This window comes from Corvus kubaryi, unplaced genomic scaffold (assembly GCF_017639235.1).
Source record: "Corvus kubaryi isolate FWS band 111438036 unplaced genomic scaffold, C.kubaryi_AGA036_p1.0 37341, whole genome shotgun sequence".
Taxonomy (NCBI): domain Eukaryota; kingdom Metazoa; phylum Chordata; class Aves; order Passeriformes; family Corvidae; genus Corvus; species Corvus kubaryi.
This window is the reverse complement of record NW_024581112.1, coordinates 12,420,517-12,448,126: the sequence shown is the minus strand read 5'-3', so window position 1 is coordinate 12,448,126 and position 27,610 is coordinate 12,420,517. Positions and strand designations below refer to the sequence as shown.

Sequence of the window (27,610 nt, the reverse complement as noted above, 5' to 3'; positions counted from 1 at the left end):
AATTCAGTACCTAATTCAGTTCTGCTGCTTATCATTACCTCTCATTCCCAGATACATCAGGGAGTAAAAATGTTTTTAACTCAGCCTTCTGTGAAATAATAACCTCTTGCCCCGTTTTTTTCCCTTTTGGTTGTAAAATCAAAGAGGGCATAAAACAACATTTGACAAACAGCACTTGATCAGGACAAGCATATGAATTTACATTTTACAGAAGTCATAAATAGATTTATGCGTGGGCCACATGATGTGGGCTGGGCAGGCAGTTGTTCCTGCTTTGTGAGGCAGAGATCAAGATTCCTTTGCTACGTGGGGAAAAACCCGGAATTTTCAGGGCAGTTTCTCTCATTGAAGTAAAGCAGACCAAACAGATACGACACAGGTAAGCACTCCCCCACTGCTCACTCCGCCCTCTTTCCTAATGAGTTTCCTGCTTTTGTGGGACAGACCGAGAAGAGCTGCGAAAGAGTAGGAGGTATGTGATCGTCTAGAAACTGCTTTGGATTCAGAACCTGGAAAACGGAGATTCTACTTTCCCACACAAAACTCGTACAATGAGATCTTCCCATCAGTTGGTATCTTCCCATATTCACTAGTTTCTGACTTTTATTTTCCAAAGAAATCTTCATTGTTCTCCCTACCGAAAAACTCAGAAGAAGGAAGGGAGAGTTTTAACTGGTGTTCTATTCTCGGGTCAGAACGGGAAGCAGCAGTGCACATTTTTTCTTGTGATGAGAGAAGTTAAAACATGACTGCTCGTACCTACCAAAACCTCTTTCTGGTAAGTAGAAAAAATGTGCTTCTTTTGTGTATATACACTTAACTATTTTTGCTGTAGTGAGGGGAAAGCACACAATGTAACATGGAGCCATAAAAAACTGTATTTGTTTGGAGATGCATATTCATAAAAAATATGCCCATTGTGTCACGCTTTTTCCTTCAAAGAGATCTTCACCAAAACAGCCAGATAGATGTAGATTAGTATAACACATGCAAGACAGCTCCTTAATTATGGTGTTCTTGAATGCCACAGATCCCTGGTATTCATTCCATATTGCCTGCACACAGTGGCAACTGCTGTCTCTTTCACAGAAATGGGGTTTGGAATGGGGGTCAGGAAAGGCTCTCCTGTCTGAGAACAGAGCAAAAAAAAGCACATCAGCAGAGAAAGAACTGAGGATACAGGCAAATACTCAAATAAATGCCTACATTTTACAAAAGCACACATACCCAGCTATATCCAGAACCTAAAGTTACATTACTGCTCTAGTGCTACACTGAAGTTAGATGCTCAATTTACCAGGTCAGACAGGCCCATTAAATAATGCTGCTTTTCTTCCGGGACCTGAATGAGTATTTGAATGTTCATTATGCAAGGCACAAATGTCCTAGAATTAACCCTTAAAGTTATTCTGTGTCTTGCTTTTGCAGTAACCTCAATCTGCATCCCTGTTAAGCCAGAGCTTTTTAGATATGCCTGGTAATAAGTGCTGATGGTCTATTTCTGCATTTTATGTTTTGCAATTGTGTCCAAGTATTCCAGCTATTCAACATGCACGCACACAGGAAATTCTAGTATGTTTACATTGGTGTGCACAGATTTCCCAGGCTTATGATATACGTGCATGTACTCGAGCGTGTATGTTCTTACTTCAGTCACAATGCTTATAAATCTATTTAAATGCTCATGTTTCATGTTGAAAAAACTGTTCCATCTTCCACAGATGTCTGTCCCTTTAAGTGCCCATCTGTTCTCAAGTGCCTGCTACCACCATCCCTTCTGCCATGTGGTTAGAGACACGCTGGAAGAACATCCGCCAAACCTTGCTGCTTCTGTTCACTGCTGCTCTTCTCATCGGGGTCACCATGCTGGCCATTTCCTCTAACATCAACCCCGTAGGCTATTTCTTCCTCGGGGTAGGGGGAGTGTGCCTGGTCGGCTATTTGCTGAGTATGTTTGTCGAGTGTTACCTGAGGAATCAACACCAGCATGACGCAAATGAAATACCTCCAAACAGGCAAAGCCAAGCAGGGTAAGCAGCAACCTGGTTACTCCTCTTTCTCACCTCGCTCTTGGCCATTTTACACACCCTTTTGCAGCCCTTCCTCTGAGGCACCAAACGCAGACTCCGTTCCCAAAGACCAAAGTTCTTTTCAGGTGGTTTTCCCTCATTATTGACGTGGAGGTTGCAAATGTCAGTGCCACACATGTCCTGTACCTTTTATGATATGATATATTTTCTTCCCCCTGGGAACTGATTTGCTAAAACTTGCCAATGTTAAACCAATCCAGGCCCATTTTATTTTTGTTTGAGTAATTGAGGCTTTCCAAACAATGAGTCAGACAAGGAAAAAGAAAAAATGCTGAAGCAATACCAAATCTTATTTGGGTTTAGCTCTATAAACCTTATATCTAGAGCAACTGTTTCTCGGCAAACTTTAAGAGAAACCTGCAACTGGGTGTGTTTTCACTCTTAAAATCCCAGCTTGGCAGTAATAAACCCCCTGATTTTTAGATGCTCTGAATATTTCCACTTCTTTTTGGCTTCATGTGCATTTGCAGGTTCTCAGCATTGCCCAATCTAACCCCAGTTTGCCTATTGTCCTTGAAGAGTTGGACTTTATTTGTAGCCTTGCTTCCTTGTATAAAGCAGATAATCACTATCCACATGCATAAATGACTTGATATTCCTAAATACAGTGTTTATTTTTAGAAAGACCATATTAAAAAAGTCTATATTGGGCTTTGCTAGTTTGGGGGCATACTTGAAGAAAACTAGTATCTTTTTATTTAAAAATATGACCTGAAAAGAAAAATGTCTCTAAAGTAACATTTTTTCTTTGCAGATAATTCTTTTAAAGACAGAATAATTAGTCCTTGTTTAAACTAAATGAAAGTACTTAATTTTCTTCACTTCTTAAAAATGGATGAACATTGAGCTAATGTATTAAAAAAATTAGGTCCTGTTTTATTCCATGAGATAACTAGCAATTCTTAGTAATAAATTTTAACTGGTAGGAGGACACCAGGTTAAGCCTAGGACACTGAACTGAACAGTATGGGTAGCTTCACTTACTCTGGGGAGTGTGGGAAAATGGTCGGATGAGCTATTTGCTATACCAGTAAGAAAGATATTAAGTTGGCTGGAGAGGTGAGCTGATTCAGAGGCAGAATATCCTACACAGCAATACCACATGAGATATCCTCAGTCCCATTTTTTGATTGTAGCATGGTCCCTACAGATCTGTACTATAAACATAAACTAAGCAGTAAAATAACAAGTGTATCTGGCCTTGCTCTCTGGCACAGGGTGAACGCTGCCTACGAAGCGCCCACCTACGAGGAGGTGATGTCCATGTCAGCTCCAGCAATATGGACAATTACATCCAACCCAGGCTCCGTGCCCTTGCCGCTGAGTGAGCCGCCCCCATACAATGTAGTTATTGAATCCTCTGCCCAACAGGAGATGATGGAGGAGGCTCTCCGGGGGCCACTGCCACCAGACACAATGCACACTCCTGAGACAGACACGGGCTCCAGGATGCAGCTGCAGCTGGTGCTGCCTCCAAGACTGCAGCGGTTTGTTTCGGACATCCATGAGGAGAAAGATATTGAAGACAGGTTCGAACCAGTGGAGCCACTCACTCCACCACCTGCTTATGAGATTGCCATCAGTGATGAGGTCTTTGAAGATGCTCACCAGCCCTCTGCATTAGGATTGATTTCACCTTCTATGCATACAGAACCAAACCCTCACTCCAATACAGGATGCTCCTAGAGGGCAGGTAAATGGCTGAGATTGCTTTGCCTGAAAATGCAAATGTTTGTTTCACCATTCTTTGAACCAGAGTTGAACTACAGACCCAGCTTCTGATGTTACTAGAATCTTTTTGCACGAAATATAAATCAATGCAATACCACACTGCTTTGTCCTGGCAGATACCTAAAACCTCTGTAAGGAAAGTTGTGTTATATATGGCAGCATTCTCAAACTGGAGATGCACTTTTATGGGAGAGGAGAAGTAAATCATGAGAAGAGAAAAGGTTGCCAAAAGACCTCTGAAGAAGGACTGTAGGATGCAGCCAGAAGAATCTGCCTGAAAAAGGCGAGGAATAGAAACAATGCTAAGCAGGATCTGCCTGTGCATTGCAAACAGCAATATTGCTGAGTGCTTTGTGGTCATCAGCCACCCTGAAATCCCTACAGAGAGAACAAGCCTGCAGTCCTCGAGTTGCTGTTTTGCAGCAACACAAATTTATGGTCTAAGCTGTTTGTTACTGTCCCTCTGCCACACCTGCTCCACATCCTCAACTGTGCTACATGGGACTGTAACTGAGGGGAGAGTGGCTGACTGCATCTGGAAGCTGGTACCACCTGATACCTGTCACTTAGGGTTGAAAGGTTGATAGTATGCATTAAATGACTTTGGTTGTTCACGAAGATCTCATCCCACACAGCCAGTGGTGGACAAGAGGGAGATAAGCTTTCCCCCTGCAAGAGAGGCCAGCAATGGGATACATACACATGTAAGCATTCTCTGCCTGGACCACTAGCCTTCATGGCTCTACAGCAGGGTGTATGTCTCTGCTGTACTACAGATGTACTCTAACACGAGACACTTTATTGTCATCATGGCAAGCACTTGCACAGAAAGGCCAAAGCTCCTCCAGTTCTCTGTGGGCTCTGGAAAGGTCCAGTGTGTCTGCCAAGGTCACAGCTGCAGCACAGAGCACCTGAGGACAACAGTCCCAAGGCACATTTGGCCTTCATCATGACGGTTCTAGGCTGTAGGCAGGTTCTAGCAGTCACTGATCAGTGATGCTGTGCCTTTTTAAAGGGTGAGCTAAACCGATCAGCTCTGCAGTGTCAAAGTGGTCTCCAGCATGAAAAGAGATGCATTTGCGTCTGGTGAATGTCCAAATTAAAAAATAAAAATGGTGGTCCGAGCCTCCTGTGAAGGAGAGCAGCAGTCATCACAGCCTTGCTCACATGACTGCATCTTTATTCATATGAGGAACCATCAAACCATAGGCTAGAAGCAAATAAATTATTTCTTATTGTTTGATTCTTTATAGTTCAAAGAAAAAAAAAGATCTTTTATGTTGTTTATAAATAAACAGGACTGCATTAAAAATTCCTGGTGGCATCATTAATTTTTCCTCCCAAAAGAAGCACTCCACAAAGCCATTCTTTTGCTTACATTCTTCTTATTTGATAATCTTGGCTTAGAAAAAAGAGAGGAGTTCAATTTCTGAATCTACAGCTGAATTACTTTATTATCATTATTGATGAAGCAATTATGATACCTCTATCATGGAAGTATTATGAGAGACAAACTTGCTGATAAAGGCAACATGATTTCTTTAATGGCAATCACTACTTACATTTCCCTCCTGTGTCTGCGAACAGAAATGAAATAAAGGTCACCAAAAGGTATCACAGGTATGTGACGCAGGCATAGAACCTTTGAGTCTTACACTGGGCAACTCAGGACCTGTCTGAGTGCACCAAATTGCCAGGAGTCAGGAAGAAATTCAGGTGACCAGCACAAACTAAACACTAGCCAAAACAAAGGTCAAAAATGTCACCAGTTACGATCAGTACAATTTTGTCTTCAACATTTGTAAAGGTTGTCAAGCCTTTGGACTTGTGTTAAGCTTTAGCAAGTAGAATTCCTGTGCACCAGGGAGCAGCCATCTGAAGCTTTGTGTGACTTTTTGTAAGTTGTATGAGGAGCAGCTGAGGGAGCTGGGGTTGTTTAGCCTGGAGAAGGCTCAGGGGAGACCTTACGGCTCTCTACAACTCCCTGAAAGGAGATTATAGCCAGGTGGGGTTTGCTCTCTTCTCCCAGGCAACGAGCGACAGGACCAAAGGAATTGGCCTCAAGCTGTGCCAGGGAAGGTTCAGGCTGGATTTCAGGAGGAATTTCTTCACAGAAGGGTTGTCAAGCATTGGAATGGGCTGCCCAGGGAGGTGGTGAAGTAACCCTTCCTGGAGGTGTTTAAGGAAAGACTGGACGTGGCACTCAGTGCTATGGTCTAAGTGACATGGTGGCGTCCGTAAGTTTGGACTTGGTGATCTCAGAGGTCTTTTCCAACTGATTTTTCCAATTGATTCTGTGATTCTGTAATGAGAGCTGTGAATCTGCTTTTGCTAGGATGCTCACTTGATTTTCCTTATGTATTTCCCTTCGTATTTCTCTGCACATCCCGTGTGCTCCCTCCCTCCCTCCCTCTTCATTACAGCACGTTATCGCTTCTGATGGCAGCTGATTTCCGCAGAAACCCATGTCAGCATAGGTAAAGAAACTAAACTAGGGAAGGAAAAAAAAAAAAAACCAAACTCAGAGCCGGTACGTTTCCAAGGGAAGCGGCGCCTCCGCTAATCCTCCCGGCAGGCCCGACCGCTGCCCCGGCTCCGCCCCGCCGCACCCCTGAGGGGCCGCGCCCCAGCCCGAGCGCGAGCGCGGGCAGGAAGAGGCGGGAAAGCACTCCCGCTCCAGCGGCGGTCACGTGACGGCGGGAAGCGGTTTGAACGGCGGGGGCCGCCGGGAAAAGGCGGGACGGGCTTTCTTTCCGCCCGTCGTCAGGCGGCGGCCGCGGCCCGCGGGTTCGCGCCCGTTCCTCCCGAGCCAAAAGTCGGGAGGGGGCACGGCAGGGTCTTTGCCGCGGCGCTCGCCGCTGGTGTTCCCCGCTCCTCCCAGGATGCTGGCGGCGTGCGGCATGCAGCGGTGCCACCAGGAAGCGCTCAAGAAGAACCGGGTGATGCTGGCCAGGCAATTGGTGTTGAATGTGCTGGTGGAGCACATGGTGGAGAAGGATATCATCACCACGGAGATGGTGGAAATGATACAGGTACGCGGGTTGTCGCCTGCGCCGTGAGCTTTATTTCTGGCTGAGCTCGGTGTCGTTCCTTGCAGTGGCAGCATGGAATAAACTCACCTGTGTGCTACCTGCATATTTCAGTGTGATTGCATTCAGAGGACCTGCAGGAGTTTGGTAGCAGCGTGCAGGAGAACTGTAAGGTGCTTTTGTAGAAAGAAAAAGTGCATTTCCTCTAAGATTCCCTGCGTTCTGGTGTGCAGGTGCCGCAGGCTGCGCTTTGCGGGTCGGGTGGTACCTTCCAGTCCTTTGTTGTCATTTTGTGCTTATCTTATTTTTTTTTTCCACACATAGAAGCGGGAATAAGCTCTGTTTCCCCAAAAAATACTGTGAAAGTAAGTAAATGAATATGTTATATACCACTTTGTTGTGGCATCCTCCATATAAAGAATTCGTGTTTCATATATGTTTTTGTAAATTGTGTGAAGTGCCTTGCAGGGTTCAAGGCTCACTGTCAGATAACAAATGCTATTTGTTTGTAGGCTTGTGTTGCTTACCTTGTGCAGTGGATTCTATGGAGAGAAGTCATGGGAAATAGCTTGGGATTTCTCCCAGAGGGATGGTAATGCACAGAACACTGTGCAGGATGGACATGCAGGTCTTCAAAGAAAGCAGACTGGAAAGGAAGTGGCTGAAGCTGCATGTCAAGTGCATCTCACAGCTCAAGTAAGGAACTGAGGGAGGTCTTAGTCCCCTAGCAAAGTTCATGGTCTCATGATAAGAATAGATGCTGAAAAATAGGATTATGAACTATTTTCTGAGCACGTGTAGAAAGTGTAAACCTGAGACTGATAAGGTTTTGATAGCAATGAATAAATAACTTCCTGATTAATTTTGAGTCATTGTCAAAGATAATGTGAATCACTTTGCATACTTTGACTCAGCAACAAAGGTAATATTAGATGCCTCATGGGGCCTGTCAAGGATATCAGTGCTGAATTGTGGGAGCTCCAGGCAGTCTCACCTGAAATAGCTCCAACCCCTAGTGGAAGAGAATAAAGATACAGTGAAACAGTGCAAGCCGGAGGCTGAATCAAGGACTTCTTGTACTGGTTTGGGCTGGAGTAGTTAATTTCTTCATAGCTGCTGGTGTGGGGGCTATATCTTGGATTTGTGCTGGAAACAGTCTTGTTAATGTAGAGGTGTTTTACTTATTGCTGAGCAGTGCTGACCCAGAGCCAAGGCCTTTTCCTCTCACCCCAGCCCACCAGCAATGCTGGAGGTGCACAAGAATGTGGGAGGGGACATCCAAGACAGCTGACCCAAGGGATATCCCGCTCCATTTGGTGTCGTGGTCAGCATGTAAAGCTAGGGGAAGAAGAAGGAAGGGGCAAACTGAGTGTCAGAGCATGGTGCTAATGATGCCAAGGTCTTGGGTTTGATCCCTGTATGGGCCATTCACTTAACAGTAAGACTCGATCCTTGTGGGTCCCTTTCCACTCAGAATATTCTGTGATTCTAAGTCACCATTGTGAGTGATGGAGCCCCACTGTCCTTGGAATGGCTGAACACCTGTCTGCCAACAGGAAGTGGATGAATTCTTTGTTTTGCTTTGTGTGTGTGGCTTTTGCTTTACCTATTAAACCACCTCTGTCTCAGCTTTCACTTCTGTTCTTTGGATTCTCCCCACTATTCCACTTGGGGAGGAAGCAACTGAGCATCTAGTGCGTAGCAGCCCACAAGGGTTAAGCAACAGCATTGCTGAAGTGTGGATGGTGAGTAGGGGTGTTCTTTTGATGGCCTGCAGTTTGTCACTCAAGGGGGAACAGGGGGAAGGGAAGAAAAGGGGGGAAAAAAATCCTTTCAAACTTAAAGTAGTGCCAGAGAAAATACTCTTCTCGGCAAGATGCTGTTGTAGTTAAAAAGTATTAAACTGAGACCGAAGGGAAGAAGCCTAAAGGAATCTTCCCCTACAGATGTAATTGAGTAAAAGGGAATGCAACAATACTTAGTAATGGATTGTCAGTAAGACGAAAGGTGTTATGACGGATAAGTCAGGTAAAGAGTAATAACTTAGTGGAAAAATTATGCCTAATACAATAAACACTCATAACTAAGAGATTAAATGTGTATAAATAGCAGTAGCAGCCTGGGCAAGAGAACAGAGTGACTTGAACTACTGTTGCAGGGTATTGATCTGGAAATTGCAACAAAAATAGAAACATGGCAGAGGTAGAAGGAAAGCATTCACAGCTGGAACTGCAAAGTATGCATTGTACTAGAAGGATAGAAATGAATGGAGCATTTACTGGATAGTCATAACGGTGCAATGGAGAAAAAGTAAAGTGCATTTAAAAAAATGACTTGTGTGGAAAACACTTTGTCTTATCTTTCATTTTCCTCGAGTAGGTCTGTGAATTTTTAATACTCTTCCTGTCTCTGGCAAATGTGAGCACAGGTCTCGGAAGTGCTGTTAAATAGCCTGTTACTGAAAATGTATTGTGATGCTGATCATCAGGTACCTTAATGGAAACAGGAGGAGCCAAATGCCATTGTCTGATGAAAGAGAATAGATTCTCCTGGATGTAATAACTGACTGGTTCTATATATTTGTGCTCCTGCTCCTCCAGTAAGTCAGGAAATCAAGATCTGGATAAATAGTTATGTTCTAAATCGTCTCTTCTTAAAAAGACAACAGTTACACTGGTCCTGTTGGCTTGATTTGAGCTAAACAAAAGAAGAAAATGGTTCTGGAAATAGAGCACTTAAATAAACTTCTGTAATCCAGGGGAAGTGTAATAAATCAAGGAGCTCAGGGAGATGAGGCATGACATTTTTTCCAAGTGTGAGATGTCAAACTAGTACTGAAACTTTACCATAAGTAAGAAAAATATGAGAGAGGGAGCATGTTGCAAGAAGAGCCACTGAAGACAAAGGTGGTTGAACTGGATGAGGAGCTCACAAGGAATATGAAGATAAGTAAAGGGGTTATAGATGTACCTTGGAGAGGAATTATTAAGTAGAAGCAGGTTCCTTTGATGTCTGAAATGTGGCGAGATAGTAGGATCTGACAGGATTGAATTTAAATTGGGTCATTCAGAAAGATACTAAACCGTGTGTGGTTTTTTTTTTCCACTGTATATACTTTCAATAAAGAGTAAAGAAAAAAATTTTGTTTCCTTTGTAGTGAAAATGATGTTATAATTCTGTAGATGAAAACGCAGAAGAGGGGGGGTTTCAAACACAGGGGAATGTTATGGTGGAAATAAAGTGGGACACGGGAAACAGCTGTTTTTAAGGCAAGCTTCAAAATCTACTTGCATAAATAGCTTCTTGTCAGAGCATCAGATGTTTTTCCAGAGCTCTGGGGTGGACTTCTAAAACTGCAAATATGGTAGCAAGAGCTTTCCTGCTTTTTAAACAGGTTGAATACTCTGTACTGTAATAAAAGACTGAGATTGTATAGATACAGAGATTTAAATACCCTGTTGATCACTAGACAGAAATGAAGGGATCACTGGTTTTGACAAGTGACACAAATTTGATTAGGATGTTTGTCAATTATATATGCTTTTTCCACAGATTCTGCAGGTATGTTCAGGCTCAATAAGACTAATATGGAATTGGCAGGAATTCGGAGTTTATTTACAGCTAGTTTCTGTTATGCAGGTTATCAAACCCATCTGTGAGGGGAAAGAAATAAATTAAGGATGTATTGGAAAATAAAATGAAAGAAATGTGTCCTATAAAAGTTTTACTTCTGAATGTTTGCTGAACATTATTTAGTGTAACCTAAATGTGGTGTTGAAGAGGAAGTCATATCAGGAGGTGACAGCCCTTTGAGTATTTAAGGAAGCACTGAGGAAGAAGTCAGCCAAAAGCTGACTGCTGTACATACAAAGTGCAGAATATGAACATTATGGAAATTTCTTGACTTTTCAATAAAACCTAAGCTCACCTCAAGAAGCAGAGCCTGTGTTCGTAACTATCATTTATGGCTTAGAGTCATAGACTGTGAAGAAGATGAATGACCTTTAGCTTGTCTCAAAACAGCTGCAGGTCTGCTAGAAAGGAAAAAAAATTCATTAGATACTTTAGAAATCAAGTCTCAGTTACTTTATTAGTAACAATAAAACTTAGCTTACAGCAAGATACAAATATATGGAGCTCGTTATTTTCGATGGATTAGTGTTGCAGTGTTACCAGGAGAAAGCCACCTTTATACTTCTGGGAATACACAACTAAGACATCATTATAGGGACTTTTAGTCAACAGTACTCTGAAAATTCAGGATCCTTTGGGAATAGGAAAAGGTACTTACACTGTTAAGGGAAAGAGGCCATTTATGAAAGAAAGTGGCTTGTTTACTGGAGCAAATCAAGGCCAATTTATAGAAAGAAGTTTGATAAATAAGGGAAAGGACAGAACACTGAAGTCAAGGAATACTGTTGATAAAAAAATAAAATGCTTTTAGTCAGTCATGAATGAATATAGATCTGAAACTGTAAATTTGTTCATAAACATTGGATCAACAAGATTTTGCAATATCCCCCAAACAATGTGTTGGGGCAAAACCAAACTCCTTTTAACACTGAGCTTGATAATTTTTATGAATGAAGCCAGATGATGTGATATCTTCTGTAGCAGAGGATTTACACATCTACCTCAAAGCTTCTTTTTTTTTTTTTTCTGATTTTCCTGTGATTGCTGTATTGTTAGGCCTTAATTCTGTAAAACTCGTCAGCTATTCTCAATTGTCCACCAAAAGGAGAGATCTCAAATCTAAGCAATAATTAAAAAAATATGGGATGAATGAAAAAAAAACCAAAATTTATTTCTGATACCCAGTATTTTGGTATGCGATTCTTGGTGTGGTTTAGATTTCACAGGGAAGGGTATTATTGTATAAATTACATATTTTGTTGGCAAATATCCGTTGATATTCTCACAATTAGAGCTTCTTGGCAATGTTTTGCAAACACATGAATTTCATTTTTTGATGGTTACTTTTCCACATATACTAGCATATATTGCTTCATTGGTCTAAGTATTAGTCTGTATGTACGAAATACCATTCTGAAATTGACTGAGTATAGTAAGAATTTTACTTCATGTTTTTTGGAGAATTTGACTATCTGCATGAGGCCATAAATTATTGGATAGTAGTGGAAGTATGTTTTTGACTTTGTATACTCAGTGAGGAGAAGTACATACTATTGCAACGGTAACTGGAAGTAAAATTTTAGAGCAAATACGGTGTATTACTGTGTGTGGTCATGTATGAATTGTTGGTTTGTTGTGTTGTCATATACTCTTAGGCAAATAGGAACAGAGGAGTGTGAATGAAATCAACTAGGAAGAGTATAATAAAGGATCTAGCACAGCTAAGCATAGTGGTGGAATGTTTTTCTGAAATTAAAAAAAAATAGTTGTGCAGGTGATTCATTGAAAGTTAATTATGTTGGGTGTTAACTTGAGTATGGATTTTGGTTTTTTTCCTCTGGGTTCAGGCCAAGTCTGGGAGCTTTGACCGAAATGTGGAATTCCTCAATTTGCTACCCAAGAGAGGTCCTAATGCCTTCTCAGCCTTCTGTGAAGCTCTGCGAGAAACCCAACAGCAGCATCTGGAGGCAATGATCCTGAAGACAATGTCCAACCTGAGCCATGAGATTGCAAGGGTACAACAGTTTTAAAAAAATAAGATGGATGGCTTGCATTTCAAATTGGGTTTGGGCACAAAAGGATCTTTATCAAATGGGAAAAACCCAATTGTTTACAAAGGATAGAATGGGTTTTTGTTGCAAGTTGAAACTTGCAGTAGCCTTAGTAAAAGCGGAGAGGAAGAAACTTGGGAAGAATAGAATTTTCATAACGAATCACAAGGTGGTAGAGTCTGGAAGGTACCTCTGGAGGTCATCTCTTCTAACTTCCCTGCTCAAGTATTACCTTCAGTAGGCTTCCAGGGTCACATCCAGGCAGTTTCTGAATATCTGCAAGGATGGAGACTGCAACTTCTCTGGGCAACCTCTTCCAGTGCTCAGGCACCCTCACAATAAAAAAGCGTTTCCTGATGTTCAGAGGGCGCCTCCTGTGTCTCTGTTTGTCCCCATGGCTTCTGGGTCTGTCACTGGGCACCACTGAAAAGAGCCTGGCCCTGTCCTCTTTGCACCCTTTCTCCAGGCGCTCATATGATAAGTTCCCCATGAGGGGGGAACTCCTCCCTTCATCTCTTTTGCTGGCATTGCTCCTCCTAATGCAGCCCAGGGTACCATTTGCTTTTGTGCCAGGGATACATTGCTGGCTCCTGTTTGACTTGGCAACACCAACTCCTTTTCTGCCAAGCCACTTCCCAGCTGGGTGGCCCCCAAGATGTATTGGTACTTTGGAGTGATCCTCCCCAGGCACAGGACTTTGCATTTCTTTTTGTTGAACTGTACAAGGTTCCTGTAATGTTCTTGCATCCAGCGTGTTCTTAATGGGTGCGTAATCAATAATCCAAAACCTGAAAAGAGTGTATTTTTTTCTCTGAATTTTTTTGGTTTAATATTCAGTGGTTGTCTGAGTAGACTCTTAAGGAAACAAATACTTTTATTTTTCTTTTGTTATTTTTTTTCACCTTTTCACTATATGTAGTTGTTAGTGTTGTACTAAAGGAAGAATGTTGCAAAGGTTCTTAGTGCATTGGCAAGGATGGAAACTCTCAGTAAACATATTTTATGCAAAGGAAGGGAGAACAAATACTTTTGAACAGATGTTCCTGTATTAAAATGTAAAATTTATTAGCCTACGCTTTTAATTTTGTTTTCGATTTTGCTGTATTATACAAACTATGAAATCTTGACAGCAAACAAAAATATAGGAATCACCAGACAAATCAAGTTTTTGGTAAAACCAAGGAGGCTAGGATGACCCCAGTGTAAAGATTCTAAACTGAGGATTTGGGTAGAAGAAGAGATGAGCAAAGAAGGGGTTTTGCATTGTGAGAAAGTGCTGCTGCTGTCTTGTCATGATGTTTATTTTGGATGTGAACCATAATCTTATATTTCAACCATTTTTATGTGTATATAAATGCATGTATCTTTTCCTTCATGATACCTTCAGCTTTGTACTACAGAGAAAAAACATAGCTATTCTCTGCTACTCCTTTTCATGGATTTATTGATGTCTTGTAGCTTGAGCACTGTCACGAGTCAGATCTTCCATACCCTGCCAGTGAGTCCTGTAATTCAAAGAGACCCCGTTGGCTTGGTGAGTTGCACATGATTTCCTACCTGGTTGGCTCCTTTCAATTTCTTGATGCCCTGTTACTTCAATTCTAGAAATAAGCTTGCCACCACTTTGCTCATCCCAGGCATACAAACCTGACAGTAAACTGACTATATTATGATCAAAGAGGGTAATTTATAGCATATGGGAAGAGACAACCAAAACAGTTTCTTGTCAGCTTCGTTTATTCTTATGGGACACTTTGTTGCTTAAAACAGTACATGTCAGTAAAATCCTACATTTTGCAAAGATTTTCTGTAAGATTTGCAATAGAATTTCATTGAGCTACAACTCTGATAAGATACTCACTTTAGGCGGCGTTCCTTAACTTAGACTTCCTTCTTAAAAGATTAGTTTAAAGCCTTATATGTGTTATGTGGGTCCAACTTGGTTTTCTGTAGCTTCTGTTAGGTGCAGCAAATCAGCTTTTCATTAGCATGCATTTGTGACTTAGACCAGGGGACTGGTCTAATAACGAGTTGTTGGAATGAATCTCCTTGGTACTTTCTATGTTGCCTCTGGTAATGCCTGGAGTACTTTTTCCACAGGTTTATCTGTATGCTGGTTACTAGGAGCTCTCTCTGGTGTTAAAGAACAAGTGTCTAATTTTTGTAAACTTTTTATTTATTTGCAAGGGTTTTAGGTTGGGTTGTTTTGATTTTTTTAGAGCATATGTTCCTCCAACCAGGAGAGCCATGCCTCAAAAGGCTGAAAGAGGATTTCAGAAGAGATCGTGAATGTCATTAGCTCAGTTCCTTCGGTACAGAGGAGTGAGTGTTTGTCTGCAAATGGCAAATAGTTGATTATCGTTCCCCTCATCTGCTGTTACCCAGAGGAAAGTGTTCAGAAGCAGATAAAAAAAGAAGAGGGCTTTGCACTTCATGAAAGTTAGAATTGTCTCGTTTGATCACTTATGCATGTGTTCAGCATGGGAGGCCTTTTATGAAAGGAAAGAATTATTCTGTTTGAAATTTTTAGCAGCATTTTGTCAGCCAAACTCTGGAAGTAAGAACATACTGTGCAAAACAGCAGAAAGCACAAGGATCTAATATTAGTTGAGAATTCTGTTTTCGTACTCTAGTCTAGGCCTTAGATAAGGATAACCCACATACAAGCAAAAATAAAAGCTGCCAGTTAAAATAAAATAAATAAGTATACCTTTACAGTAGTTTTTTTTCTCTTCTGTGTTTCATTTTGTGTCAGTAGTCCCTGATCAAACAAAATTTTTAGATATGAAATATGCATAAGATAATATAGTTCAGAATTTGCAAGTTACTACCTTAATGCAGAGTCTGGAATTTTTTATTATTATTGATGTATTCGGTTTTGCACAGAACCAATGGAACATTCTTTGGATAACGGAGATGGTCCCTCAATTCCTCCAGTGAAGTATTGCACTCCTGAATTTTATCACAATCATCAGCACTTGGTAAGTTGTTGGCAGAGAAAGTGTTAAGATGTGAGAGATGTGAGATGTTTGGATCTATCAGCTAAACGTGTGCCACTTAAAATTGAGTTGAAAGGCTTAATTGGAATGCAGATCAGGGTTGTGCTATTTGTGTAACTGAAAGGTGTTACCAGTCGTGCTCTATTTGATGTGGTTCTCATTTACAAGTGTCAAGAAATCCTGAGAAGTTCTGTAACTGTACAAATCTCTGCCTGTGTTTCTTTGATCATGAATAGCTTTGTGAAATGACTTCTGTTTTACTGCTCTCTGTGAGCTGTCAGTATTATTGCCTCAAATTTATTTGACTGTGTCCTCATCTTCTGTAAGATGACAAACCCTGTAAATGACTGTAAGATAGTAGAACTGTGTTTTCAACTCATAAGTTGGGCTAATTGCCATCTCTACCCAAGAGTCCTTAGGCTTAAGAACCTGGTCAGGATTCTAGGCTGGGTAGAGCAATGTGAATTTCTAATCTTCTGCTGCAGTGCTTGAAGTAATGTGTGTAATCTAATTACTTTTTGCTTATTCTGTCTGTAAGGCGTAGATTGTGGTGGGGTAGGCTTAAGGAAAAGTTAAGTTTGTGTTGTGGGGTAAACACTTCATTAGGGTTACACAATGTCAGAGGCTCTGTGTATAGCAAAACAGAGTTTTTGTTTGTGTGTTGGTTTTTGTTTGGGTTGGGTTTGCGTTTTTGGGGGTTTTTTGTTGTTGTTGTGGGTTTTTTTGAAACTGTCTGTTGGGGTGACCTGATTAATTAGCAGTGCCAGTGTGAGCTTGACTAGGCTCCTTTTGCATCTGTGCATGGATACACCTTATTTGATATTGTCCTTTGGTATTAAATTTTACTTCCAATTTACAGGAGTGTTAGTAAGTGAATTACTATTGATTTGTTGTTGTTAGAGTGGTAGGGACAGAGAGGGAACTTAATTTGAAGACACCCCTCTTAAATTAGTTCTTTTCCTGTTAACCTTTTTTGCCAGTTGCACAATTTTAAAGATCAATGACTGACAGTCGCCTGCTGTTACAATTACACTCACTGCTATTTTACATCTGTCTGCTCCCAACAGCAACTAAGAAGTGTTAGCTAAATTTTACATGGTGTTGTCCTTTGATGGAGGTGACCCAGATATATGGGGCCCTGCTGGGGTGAGGGTGGGAAAGGGAAAAAATTTAGCGATACCTAATTCACAGTTTGAAATGGATAAGCTGTGTTTCTTTTAAAATGAAGAATAAGGCAAGCCAGTCTAACCTATTAGTAATAGTACTGTAGGATTGTCAGTTGTGGGGGCTGGCAAGCACAGGAGTATCAAGTTGGTGTGGAATGACTGCTGTCCTGTTCTAACACGCCATTATTTCCTTGTGTAGTCTAAATTTACCCATATTTAATCTACTTTTCAGGCATACAAGCTGACATCAGAGCCCCGAGGCTTAGCACTTATCCTCAGCAATGTCCGTTTCAGCAGCGAGAAGGACCTGGAATATCGCGCAGGGGGAGATGTGGACTGTGCCTCCCTGGAGATGCTTTTCAAGCAGCTCGGCTATCGAGTCACTGTTCTTCGTGATCAAACTGCACAGGCAAGGGGGTGATCCCAGTATTTCACAACTGGTGTGGATGAGAGTTTGTTTCATAATTGTCTTAAGAGGTTCCCTTTGGTATGTAGCTAAGCTTTGAAGATGTGAATTATCGCTTAGGAATGGGATGATGTCTCCTCTCCTACTGATCAACATGAGAAAGCTTGGAAGGCTGAGCTCTTCCAATGGAAAGTAGTATCACAAAGGACTAGAAGAGGTGCTACTCTAGTTGGACTCTAGTGCAAGGGTCAAGAATTTTGAGACCGCTCTTGGCATGTGTGTTGAAAACACAAATGAATAAAGTCTCCAGTTAACATTGGAAAAGTCTATCTAGAGTAATATTCTCCTAAAAGTTAAACTTTGCAAATATTTGATGTAGTCTTTGCAATTATGATGTTTTCATGTCCTATGAAAACATCCTGTGATGAAGTCAGTTGCCAGTACGTAATTATCAGTCTTCCACTATTTGTGCAGTTCAGTTCTACTCTTCCAGTCTTTGCTAAAAACAGTGGTTGTGCTTCACTTAGGAAAATTGGTTGTGTTCCATGACTAACTTAATCAAGCCACTCTCCATAGGAATGCAGTTGCTGCCTTCTCCAGCACCATTTGATCTTAGTCTTTTTAAATCCCTATGAATCTAAGTGATACAGGACCTGTTAAAGAGTCTTTTATTCAAGAACAGAGCTGTTGCAACATTGATATAAAACTTTTGCATCTGCCATGTTGTCAGAGTTCCTAAAGTTTTCCAGTTTAAATTTTTGATTGACCACTAGTGTCTGAATGCCTCAAGTCCCAGAGTATGTATCTGTTAAGTTGCTCAAATATCCCAGCCAGACTCCAGTGTCAGTGTAAAACCTCTTCAAAATATCACTTGGTTTCCCCTGCTGGCCTAAGTGATTCCTGCTTCACAGTGTTATACTTCAGACTGAATGCTGCATAAAAGAACAAGAATACTTTGCCTTTTTTTTTCCAGAACACATCTTTTCTATGTACATTTGATGTATGTAGGGGTTTTCTTTATAACAGGAGGGCCATTTGTGTTTTTCCTAGAATATTGATTCACTTTCCCTGTGGAAGTCTAGAAAGCATTGAACTTTTTTTTTTTTCCCCCCCCCCCCGGTTTAGGAGATGCAGAATGCATTGGAGAGATTCTCCAAGCTGCGAGATCATCGAGATGTGGATTCTTGCATTATAGCTCTGCTTTCCCATGGTGTGGAGGGTGGAGTTTATGGCAGTGATGGCAAACTACTAGAGGTATATTGCTGAGTCCTGACCTGTTGTTTTAGGTTATCTCTAGGAAAGTAACAGTGTTCAAAAAAAAAAAGTGATGGAAGGCTGAGGATTCACGTTTTTTAAAATTAAAAAAAATAAGGGCTGGAGGGAAGAAAAGGGCAAGGGGGCTGTCTGTGAGAGGTCTGGAAGATGAAAAATGGCAAGCAGGGGAAGTTATCTCTCTGTATAGATACTAGGTGTAGAGTGCATGAACCCAAGCAAGTAGGAACCTGGGGAGAGGATGGAGAAAGGGATGTGTTTGTCACACACTGAATTTGCAGATAAAGGAGAAAATACCAAGACTGGTGGGATAATAACCAAAATACAGGGAAGCAAGGTGAGACTGGGTTTGGCTTACAGAAGGCTACAGTAAAGAAATTTCTCTTCTTTCTTCTCTCAGTTGCAGGAGGCTTTCCGGCTCTTTGATAATGCAAACTGCCCAAATCTCCAGAATAAGCCCAAAATGTTCTTTATTCAGGCCTGCCGGGGAGGTGAGTGCCCGAACTCTAAAAGCCATGTACTTGGCATGCCATTAAGGCTCATTTTGCACACATGCACACCCTCACATTCAACTTGCTGTCAACTCTCCTCTTTGCTTCTCTCAGGTGTAAGTGGGACCCATATTCACCTCCCTCTGCCCTGCTGCTGCCACTGCATCTGTTGCTCTGTAAGTGTCTTTAGCTCTGCATGAGGTGTGTGCATTGACTTGCAGACCCCAGAGCACCTTAGTGACATCAAGCTCCGTCATATCCCACTCATACCTGGGGGCTTCCTCGTGCTGTGCCTGCAGTAGGGGGAGTGGGGCACATGGTGCACAAATTGCAGCACAGCATGGAGCAGTGCACTAGCACTGCAGTCTTGCTGAGGTCCTGTCTTTCTCTTGGTCCTCGATGTGTTGTGTCTCTTGTGGTTGTCTCTTGAGCTCTCTGAGTTGGTTCCAATTATTTTTGGGGTTTTGTCTTTTTCCTTTACCTTAGCCTGTTTTCAACCTCAAAATGACCTTTCCTTGCACCCTTTTCCACATGCTGTTGTTGAATTCTTACATGCTGTTGTACAGAACTCTTTTCATGATTCTTACAGCCTTGTTCTTTTTCTGTGCTTTATGTACTTTTTTTTTTTCAACTCTGCTATTCCTTTTCCTTCCTTTTGTAACTAAACAAACACATTTGTAACTAACTACCTTTCAGATGTGCTAATGACCACATTTTTCCCTCAAGTGTTTGGACTCTGTGAAATTGCTGATATTCCAAAGTGAAGCTGTCTTATAGTTTCATTTTTCCCTTGTGATGGAGAAGTTTTTCTAGTGTGTATGCTTTCCCCCCTGCCTTTCCCTTGTTCCTCGCAGTTGTCTCCCTTCTTTCTCAGTTTTAGCAAGCTTTATAGTTTGTCCTCTAGAGACTCTTGTTTAATCCCAGTTCAGGGAAAAGCCCAAAGTCTACATGAAGTATTTCGGCGATCAGAAATACTTGGTCCTTCTAAGCATTTGGGAACACTGTAACATGCATGCTTACAATATGAATTGAATCTGATTGCTTTCCTTATGTGAATGAACATTTAGACACTCTTGAACAAACATGAGCGTGCAAACTCAGTGCAGAAATAAGTGTAATAAGCCAGAATTGTCAGCTGACCTCATTAGGTAATTAGGTTTATTTGACTGTAGTGTTACCATAATGAGTGTGTTAAGACGAAAGAATCAAGCTTGGCCTTTGTATTCCCCAAAAAGTTGCAGTTAAGGAAGAGTGGTAAAGCTTGCTATGCACGATGCTTTAGAACTAGGATATTGCAATAGACAAAGGATTGAGGTACTTTAAAAACTGAAAGGAAAATCTCAGTTAAAAAAAAAATCAAACAAGGCAAAACTCTGCGTTGTCTAACTTCTTTTAACCTTGATTAATAGTTGGAGGGGAGAGCCAGTTACAGAGTAATTGAACTGTCAACAAAAATGTGTATTCTTTAAACAGTATTCAAAAGACTGTATTATCACCATTGAAATAGTAGTCAATCTATCTGTGCCATGCAAGTTAGCTGGAACTAGTTGAAACAAGATGAGAAATGCATAAATTATTCTTCTTTCCTAACCTTACGTAGTAGGCATGCTCCATCTTCTATTAATGACACATTTTAAAAATGTAGATAAAGAAATGTTGGTACAGTCTTAATTTCCAGAGAACTTTTGGCAGGAGTCTACTAAGGAAGTGAAGTAGTCCACCTACAGTCATGGATCAAAAACCTGTGGCAACAGAAAACAATGAGAAAAGTTTCAGTGTGGCATGAAATGATACTTTAAACACAGATATTAAGCAGCTTCAATGTAGTAGATCCAAAAGAGTGAAAAACTGGGCTAAGTAATGACAAATGGCTAGTTAGCAGTTGTTTAAATCAATTGGCAAAACAGCTATCTGGGAGCTTCAATACAATTGAAACAGACTAGCTCAATCGCTGGCAGTGGTTCTATAAATTAGGAGTATGTTAGTAGTTAAGTATGCAAAGGGTTAGTGCTTTACACATTTTAGTTAAGTGGATTGGAGTGGTGTTTGAAGACAAATGTATGAGGAAGATGTGTAATTCTGAAGCTTTAATCAAAATAGTTTTGACTTTATACATAATGGGGTGATGACAGTGTGAATAATAGAGCTTGACAGTAAAATTACCTGAGTCTTTTCTGAAATAAAGTGCACAGTGAACAGTACACTAAATTTTTTAAAACATAGAGAACTGGAAGGATTAAAGGATAAAAGACGTGAAAAAAGTGTGGTTAAAAATGAAAAAAATTTGCATTGCTACCTTAAAGAGATGAGAAAGGAACTTAATGGAAGCTATCAGGAAATTTTGAGCTATGGAGACTTTAATTCTAGGCTGTTTCAGACAATCACACCCCTCCAAGTGCTGTTTTCTTTTTGGAGGAAAAGAGCAATGTTGCTGACTTATGAACTGACCACTTTTCTGAGCATAATTATGAGATGCCATCTGTGCCACTGCCTGTTAAAGGGTTAGAAATCCAAATGTATTATTAGGGCATGAGCTAGCAACAAAAGTTGAGAAACATCTTAAGAGGAAGGTCTCTGAAGTGGACACTTAAGCATCCTAACACTAGACTCTGATAGTGCTGTTAGGAAGTAAGGAGAAAAATAGATTCTCATCTTAGAGCAAAAGAAAACAAAAAGGCAAAATTATATGAAAAAATATATAAAATGTAATTTGAATTTTCTTGCAACACAGCTGGACTATCAAAGTTACCACCACTAAGCAATTAGTCGAGATTATAATGGAAACTCTGCATCATGTAGAAAACCAATTGAGAATATTAACACTTGCATAATACATACTAGTGAATCCTGGAGAGGGCATTAAATGCTCTTCAGGTTTTAAACTAATCTCCATGGACTAAAGTTCTCTCTCATGTTTGGGGTCAGATTATTTTGCATTTTTCTGCTGTACAATTTATGCTTTTAATTGAAACAAGCAGTACTGTAATCAGGTTTTAGAACTAGATGAGATAGTTGGTCCATGTTTTCTAGTTGTCTTGGACATAGACCTTAGCAACCAAAATTACAGCCCTTGTTTGAGTTCTGTGGTAAATAGATAGTTATCATTGCAAAGTGCTATAGACATTTCTGGATATTTCTAAGGTAGTTATGAGTGGAAAATAAAAACTTCATGGCTAGGCATCAAATCCTTCCATGAATGGTGGAGAACTACCAGAAACTTCCCTGCTTTCGTGGTTATCCCACGGTCTGCACAGAAAGGGGTGGGAGCAGAAATCAGCATGCAAACCAAGTCAAGTTAGGTTAAGCAGGTGGAGCAGTTGTTGGTATCTGCGTTAGTTTGTGCAGAAGAACTTTCAGATGAGTTTAAAACAGCTGAAAAAGTGTAAAGTTAGTGCAAAAACTTTCTGCTTGATGGTAGTTGTGGCGTCACTGACCAGAGCCCAAAACTAAGTGTAGGAACCCAGAGTGCTAGAATATTTCTCTGCCTGTTTTTAAGGGTTCTTACCCCCCTGAACAACACTGTTTTAATCTCCAACCTTGGAAAAAATTACCAATAGTCAGACAAGAACTAGAAAATACAGTGGTGTGAATTAGGTGATAGACTACTATGTAAGATTGTCACAGGGTGAAAAATTTAGTGGTTTTAGGTTTCTCTTTGTAGTAAATAGATAAGAGTAAAAAATATAAAAATGGAGGATTGTTGTTGTTCTCTGGACCTTCTTCTCCTTCTTCTACTGCTCCATATTCTGCAGTAAAAGTGGTTTGGGATGATTGGATAGAGAATTCCGCAATTCCTAGTCGTGTTTCTGAATAATTGGTAGGAAAGTGAAAATAATGTACGTTTTTAGTAACTGTTGGTTAAAATCTCTTTAAAAGGCCATGTAAATGTTGGTAATTGGTCTCACTCCTACTTTTCCTCCTTCTATTCTGTACCTGGGTCATGCTAGTGGCTCTGTTCCTCTGATAAGACTCTGGAAGCATTGAAACTAAAAGAGACGTCTCAGTTTATCTCTCAAACTCCTTGCAAGGACTTTCAGCAAATTCTCTCCCATCAGGAGAGACTTGATTTATGGCACAGTAAAGTGTCAACTAAGGAAGTACAGGAAAGCTAAATCCAGTAATTCAGGATAATTTCTTCTCCTCTTCTCCCTCTCCTTGTTTATTGCCACCCCAGATGAGTTGGACCGAGGAGTGGACCAAAGAGATGGCAAAGGATGGTCAGATTCCCCTGGCTGTGAGGAGAGTGATGCGAACAAGGAAGAAAGTCTGAAGCTGCGTCTGCCAACATGCTCGGATATGATCTGTGGATACGCTTGTCTGAAAGGTACTGGGCCCTAATTGTTTGGGCATAAGGAGGTTTTATGTGTCTGTGTCCCCCAAAAGTGTTCATGGTAGTCTCTCTCTCCAGGCACTGCGGCCATGCGAAACACCAAGCGCGGGTCCTGGTACGTCGAGGCTCTCACCTCGGTGTTTGCCGAGGACTCCCGGCACACTCACGTGGCTGACATGCTGGTGAAGGTAAAGCACAAGTGCATTTACTCTCCCACTTCTACTTGGTTTTTGAAGGGCCTTCCATTGCTTCAAAGTGCTAGGATTAATCTAGTCTTATTAAAGCACTTGTTCTTGCCTTGTTTGTAGCAAAATTATAATTTTCCCCATTCTTATTTATTTATATACAGTTGCATAGCAGTTTAACCCAAGTAAAGATGCTGTTTCTTTGACTCCTTCTGTTTCATTTGTGCAGTCACATGGTGAACTTGCAAGAAGAGTTAATATTGCTCGCCAAGAATCACTTTTCTTCTATAGAAATAGCTTTTTTTTCAGGTGAATTCATTCCCTGAACATTCACACCACACAGCTGCAAAAGCACCAGTAGTCATATAAGGTAAAGATTGAGAAAATGGAGGAAGGAGTGAAAAACGTGGTGTGACCACGGCAGCTTGAGCTGCTGTGGAACTGCAGCCTAGTTCTTGATCCTTCTTATGGTTAGGGGACTACTTAATGCATTAAATAGAATAATCTGTGAGTACAGAAAGAAATTACATTTTTCTTCCTTCTGTCCTTCTAATCCTTCCAGTTATTTTAATTGTTTTTTTTAATCTCACATCTAGGTGAATAGGCAAATCAAGCAACGAGAAGGTTATGCCCCAGGCACAGAATTTCACCGCTGCAAGGAAATGTCAGAATATTGTAGCACACTCTGTCGGGACCTTTACCTGTTTCCTGGCTATCTACCAGGAAAATAACCTTGCAAGCTCTGTTTGAAGAGAGATACTGCCAAAGCTGAACTTTGACTGTGGATATCTGTTTTCACTCTCATGAGCTGTGACATCAGATGTGCAAGCAAGGAATGCCAGTCTAATTCTTTATGTCTTTTTCTAAAATAAACTGTCAACTCTCCTTGTAATCTGACTCAGTTCAGGGTTTAAAATTCTAATATCCCAATTAACTCTGTTTGTATAGAAATTGATGGAAAGAGGATCAGCATCGGAACTGGAAAGACATGGGAACATCCTTTGGAAGGAGACATAAGGACATTTGTAAACAAAGTGAATGTGAAAATGGAAATGGACTACTTGTACAATTTCTAAGTTAAGCCTTTCTTAAGGAAAATCATTCAAAAGATGCTACTTATCTTATGCTTGTACTTTTAAAATTTTAAATACTTTCTGCATGGTTCTTCATACAGGACAGTCGACTCCTGTGCACATTAGAAAAGGGCTCCCTTGTGAAGGAGAATCCCCTCTTCTCTAAAATGGAATGTTATTGTTCTCAGTACTCAACACCTTCCATTTTGATCACTTAAAAGTCTATTTTTCTACATTGCTTCTATAGCCAAGTTACCAAGAGAACTACAAGACATCCCAGATTATCAGCAAAACGTATAGAGACCCAGACAAATATGCCTGCATAAACTGCCCCAGAAATAGTTTTGAATCTAGAAACTCTAGATTAACTCCCCTTAGTCCCAAGAGCGAGCAACTGCATGGAATATTCCTTTTGAGGAATTTGTTTGCTGTAGTACTTATATGTCACAATAGACATTCAGTCTATTCAGTCCACCAACTTCTCAGGAGTTTATAAATTGCACTGTACAACTGAAGCCCTGAAACTCTATGGCCTTGTACAAAAGAATCTTCTGTCTTTTTAATTAACAAAAATATTCAAGGCAGCTCTTTACAGTCTAAGCATGGTGCTTGGATTATTTATCACTGCAGTGTTTTTCCCTTTTAAATGAGAGGGAAGAGTTTTACATTATTAACTTGTTCTGTGAGTTTTCTTTCCTTAGCCACGATAATTTAAAAGCATAATCAATCACTTCTTTTGGAAATTTCCTGCACAGTCTCTTCGTGCTGTAATTTGTGTCTTGCTGTGTCCCAACTGCAGTTACTCCCACTTGATGTGACATGGGAGATGGGCATTGTTCTCTTTTTTGTGGTAGAGCCTAAATCCTGAGATACTGGATTACATATGGACTACAGGCTGCTCACTTCAGTCTCCATCTTCTCCATTTTGTAGCATTAAGTTAGCATAGTTCCTGGCTTTTTTTTAATGTAAGTAGGCTCTTAAAATACATTTTTCAGGACAGAATTATGTATAGGAAGCACAAAGGGATATGGAGGGAGGCTGGAAAACTAGGCATGTGCTCTTTATATTATTCTGCCTAGAAAATGAAGGCTGTGTTTCTTCCAGCTGACAAAGGTGCAGCATTAACATGTATCTTGCATTTATCCTACACACAATGTAATGAGCAGAACAAGAATCATACTTGCCAATTGGTGCCTTACTCTGAAGTCTAATATACCAGTCTGGGGGCTCCTGTACCTCCCTGGAGTATAAACACTGTCTTCCTGAGTGCTCCCTCTATGAAATGGTGCAATAGTTTACAGATAGGTTTATTGATGAAGCAGTCCATTGTGATGGATTAAATTTCTGTAGGATTGCATCAAGTTGCATGATCACTGCCACTTTTGTATATCTTTTTGTATACTTGTATTTGACTGCCTTGAGGTGTCAAAATAAAGAATTTTTGTTTGATTAATAGGTGAAGTGTCTTCCATTTGTAGAGTTAGACCTTTGCAGAAATGGAGGTTCTATATAAAGAGAATTTTGTGTAATTTCTTGAGGTAGCACATCCCAGAGGGGCTTTTGAACTCTAAGCCTCTACTTATAGCTGCAACCACTATGAGCTGCTTGTAAATTTTGATAACACCTGGGCCAAACAAAGACTGATAAATTAATAAAGAGATAAGAGACAGAACCATCAAGTGGGAGGCTGATGTTGTGCTTCAGCACGTGAAATATTTACATTAGGAAAATTTTGGGCTTGGTGTTTTTGAAAGAAAAGTTGATGTCAAAATGAAGGGTTTCTGGAAAAAAGGAGTCTTGGAAGGAAGAGGAAAGTGAAAATACCAGCTGTCAGAAAGATTCTGGAAGTGGAGGAAGGTCCAGGGGCTCAGAGAGCTGCATGGGAAGAAATGCCAGGGAATGCTTGGAGGCTTGATGCATAATGCCCAAGACTTGTAACTGGGAGCAGCTGTATACCATAGAACCAACAGAACTTTCTGTTCCACCTTCACAAATGAGCCATGATTTTACTGCTGGGCAGGGAAGCTGAGATCAAAGCAATGCACCTGGGAGAAAGTGAGTTAGTGTGAAATAAGAAGGTAAAAGCTGTATTCTTGTTAGTTGTCAAAATAATCCCCAGTATCCAGATCCACTAGAGGTTGCCCTTTACCCTGTTTCATCTGTGACACCTTGAAGAGTTGTTTCCTGTCTTCTGAGATCGCTTTTTAGTGAAAGAGTATATTGGTTTATTAAAAATGCCAAATTCTGATACAGGAAATTTAGTACTAATATTAGCACTGGAATTACCAACATCTACCTGTGCAGAAAATGATTCTAGTAGTCCAGAAGATGAAGTCAACAAGATGTTTGTATTTTCATAGGTAAGTTTTGAGCTACTAGCATAGTTTAAAGAATTACTTTTAATAGCTGGGATAGCAGGGCAATGTTAACTAGTTCACATTTTGTCATTTTGTCTTGAAACCAGAAGAATAAGATCAAAGGTTTTGTTTGAGATGGGGAGTGAAAACAGTGAACCCAATGTAGACGAGATATTTTAAAAATCTCGAGTTGCATGAGAATCGTTAACAAAACGATTCAGTAAATTAATACAATTTTAATTCTAAAGTGATTTTTTTCCCCTATTTATAATTATTAAAATTAATACATAGTCAAAGGGTTTGATTCTGTAAAAATAGTCATTGGTCCCCTTAAAAATTAGGATGTACAGAATGGTACTGAAAGAGTATATGCCTCCAAAACATCAAAAAGTTTGGCTAAACATCTATAAAACATCTTAAAAAATTTATGCCAAGCTGAGACTCTTAATGTGCACTGTACCTGTGTTGTGTAATTTGCTCTCACCCTTCCCTTCAGGGTATGAGAATTCTTCACTACATTACAACACTAAATTATTAAGTTAGGAGAAGGAAATGCAGGAAGATACTGTTATGTAATAGATTATGTCATCAGTGTATGCATACAGAGAACAGTTTCTTTAAAAGGAAGGGAATGAAATGGAAATCTCCAGAGAAGTTACAATCAACTGTTGTCACAGGATCAGCAGCCTTGGTGAGTCTGTTTCACTAGGAATGAGTGCTATGTCCTGCTCAGTGCAATTTGGCCTGCTGTTGCTGATTTTGCCACTTCTCATAGAATTCTTTTCTGTTAAAGTTT

At 40.5% G+C, this 27,610-nt stretch overlaps 2 protein-coding genes across 5 annotated transcripts; both read left to right on the top strand.

Annotated features, from left to right (window-relative positions):
* Nucleotides 1-270: 270 nt before the first annotated feature.
* Nucleotides 271-5,135, top strand: TMEM139 (transmembrane protein 139). 2 transcript variants are annotated; one of them, XM_042031354.1, is made up of 4 exons: nucleotides 271-379; nucleotides 617-778; nucleotides 1,722-2,030; nucleotides 3,308-5,135. In XM_042031354.1, exons 3-4 carry the CDS (start codon nucleotides 1,783-1,785, stop codon nucleotides 3,774-3,776), a joined length of 717 nt encoding a protein of 238 aa, XP_041887288.1. In that variant the 5' UTR covers nucleotides 271-379; nucleotides 617-778; nucleotides 1,722-1,782; the 3' UTR covers nucleotides 3,777-5,135. The 2 variants fall into 2 exon arrangements, with proteins under 2 accessions (XP_041887288.1, XP_041887289.1); XM_042031355.1 differs by lacking the exon at nucleotides 271-379 and adding an exon at nucleotides 404-472.
* A 1,379-nt stretch (nucleotides 5,136-6,514) lies between these two features.
* Nucleotides 6,515-25,910, top strand: CASP2 (caspase 2). Of its 3 annotated transcripts, XM_042031353.1 has the most exons (12): nucleotides 6,767-6,853; nucleotides 7,363-7,546; nucleotides 8,480-8,595; nucleotides 12,331-12,498; nucleotides 13,993-14,068; nucleotides 15,421-15,515; nucleotides 16,932-17,108; nucleotides 18,231-18,359; nucleotides 18,778-18,868; nucleotides 23,043-23,192; nucleotides 23,277-23,386; nucleotides 23,980-25,910. In XM_042031353.1, exons 2-12 carry the CDS (start codon nucleotides 7,522-7,524, stop codon nucleotides 24,112-24,114), a joined length of 1,272 nt encoding a protein of 423 aa, XP_041887287.1. In that variant the 5' UTR covers nucleotides 6,767-6,853; nucleotides 7,363-7,521; the 3' UTR covers nucleotides 24,115-25,910. The 3 variants fall into 3 exon arrangements, 2 of the variants coding, with proteins under 2 accessions (XP_041887286.1, XP_041887287.1); XR_006016590.1 differs by lacking the exons at nucleotides 7,363-7,546; nucleotides 8,480-8,595; nucleotides 23,980-25,910 and adding an exon at nucleotides 18,983-19,044 and having other exon boundaries at nucleotides 6,515-6,853; XM_042031352.1 differs by lacking the exons at nucleotides 7,363-7,546; nucleotides 8,480-8,595 and having other exon boundaries at nucleotides 6,527-6,853.
* Nucleotides 25,911-27,610: the final 1,700 nt, after the last annotated feature.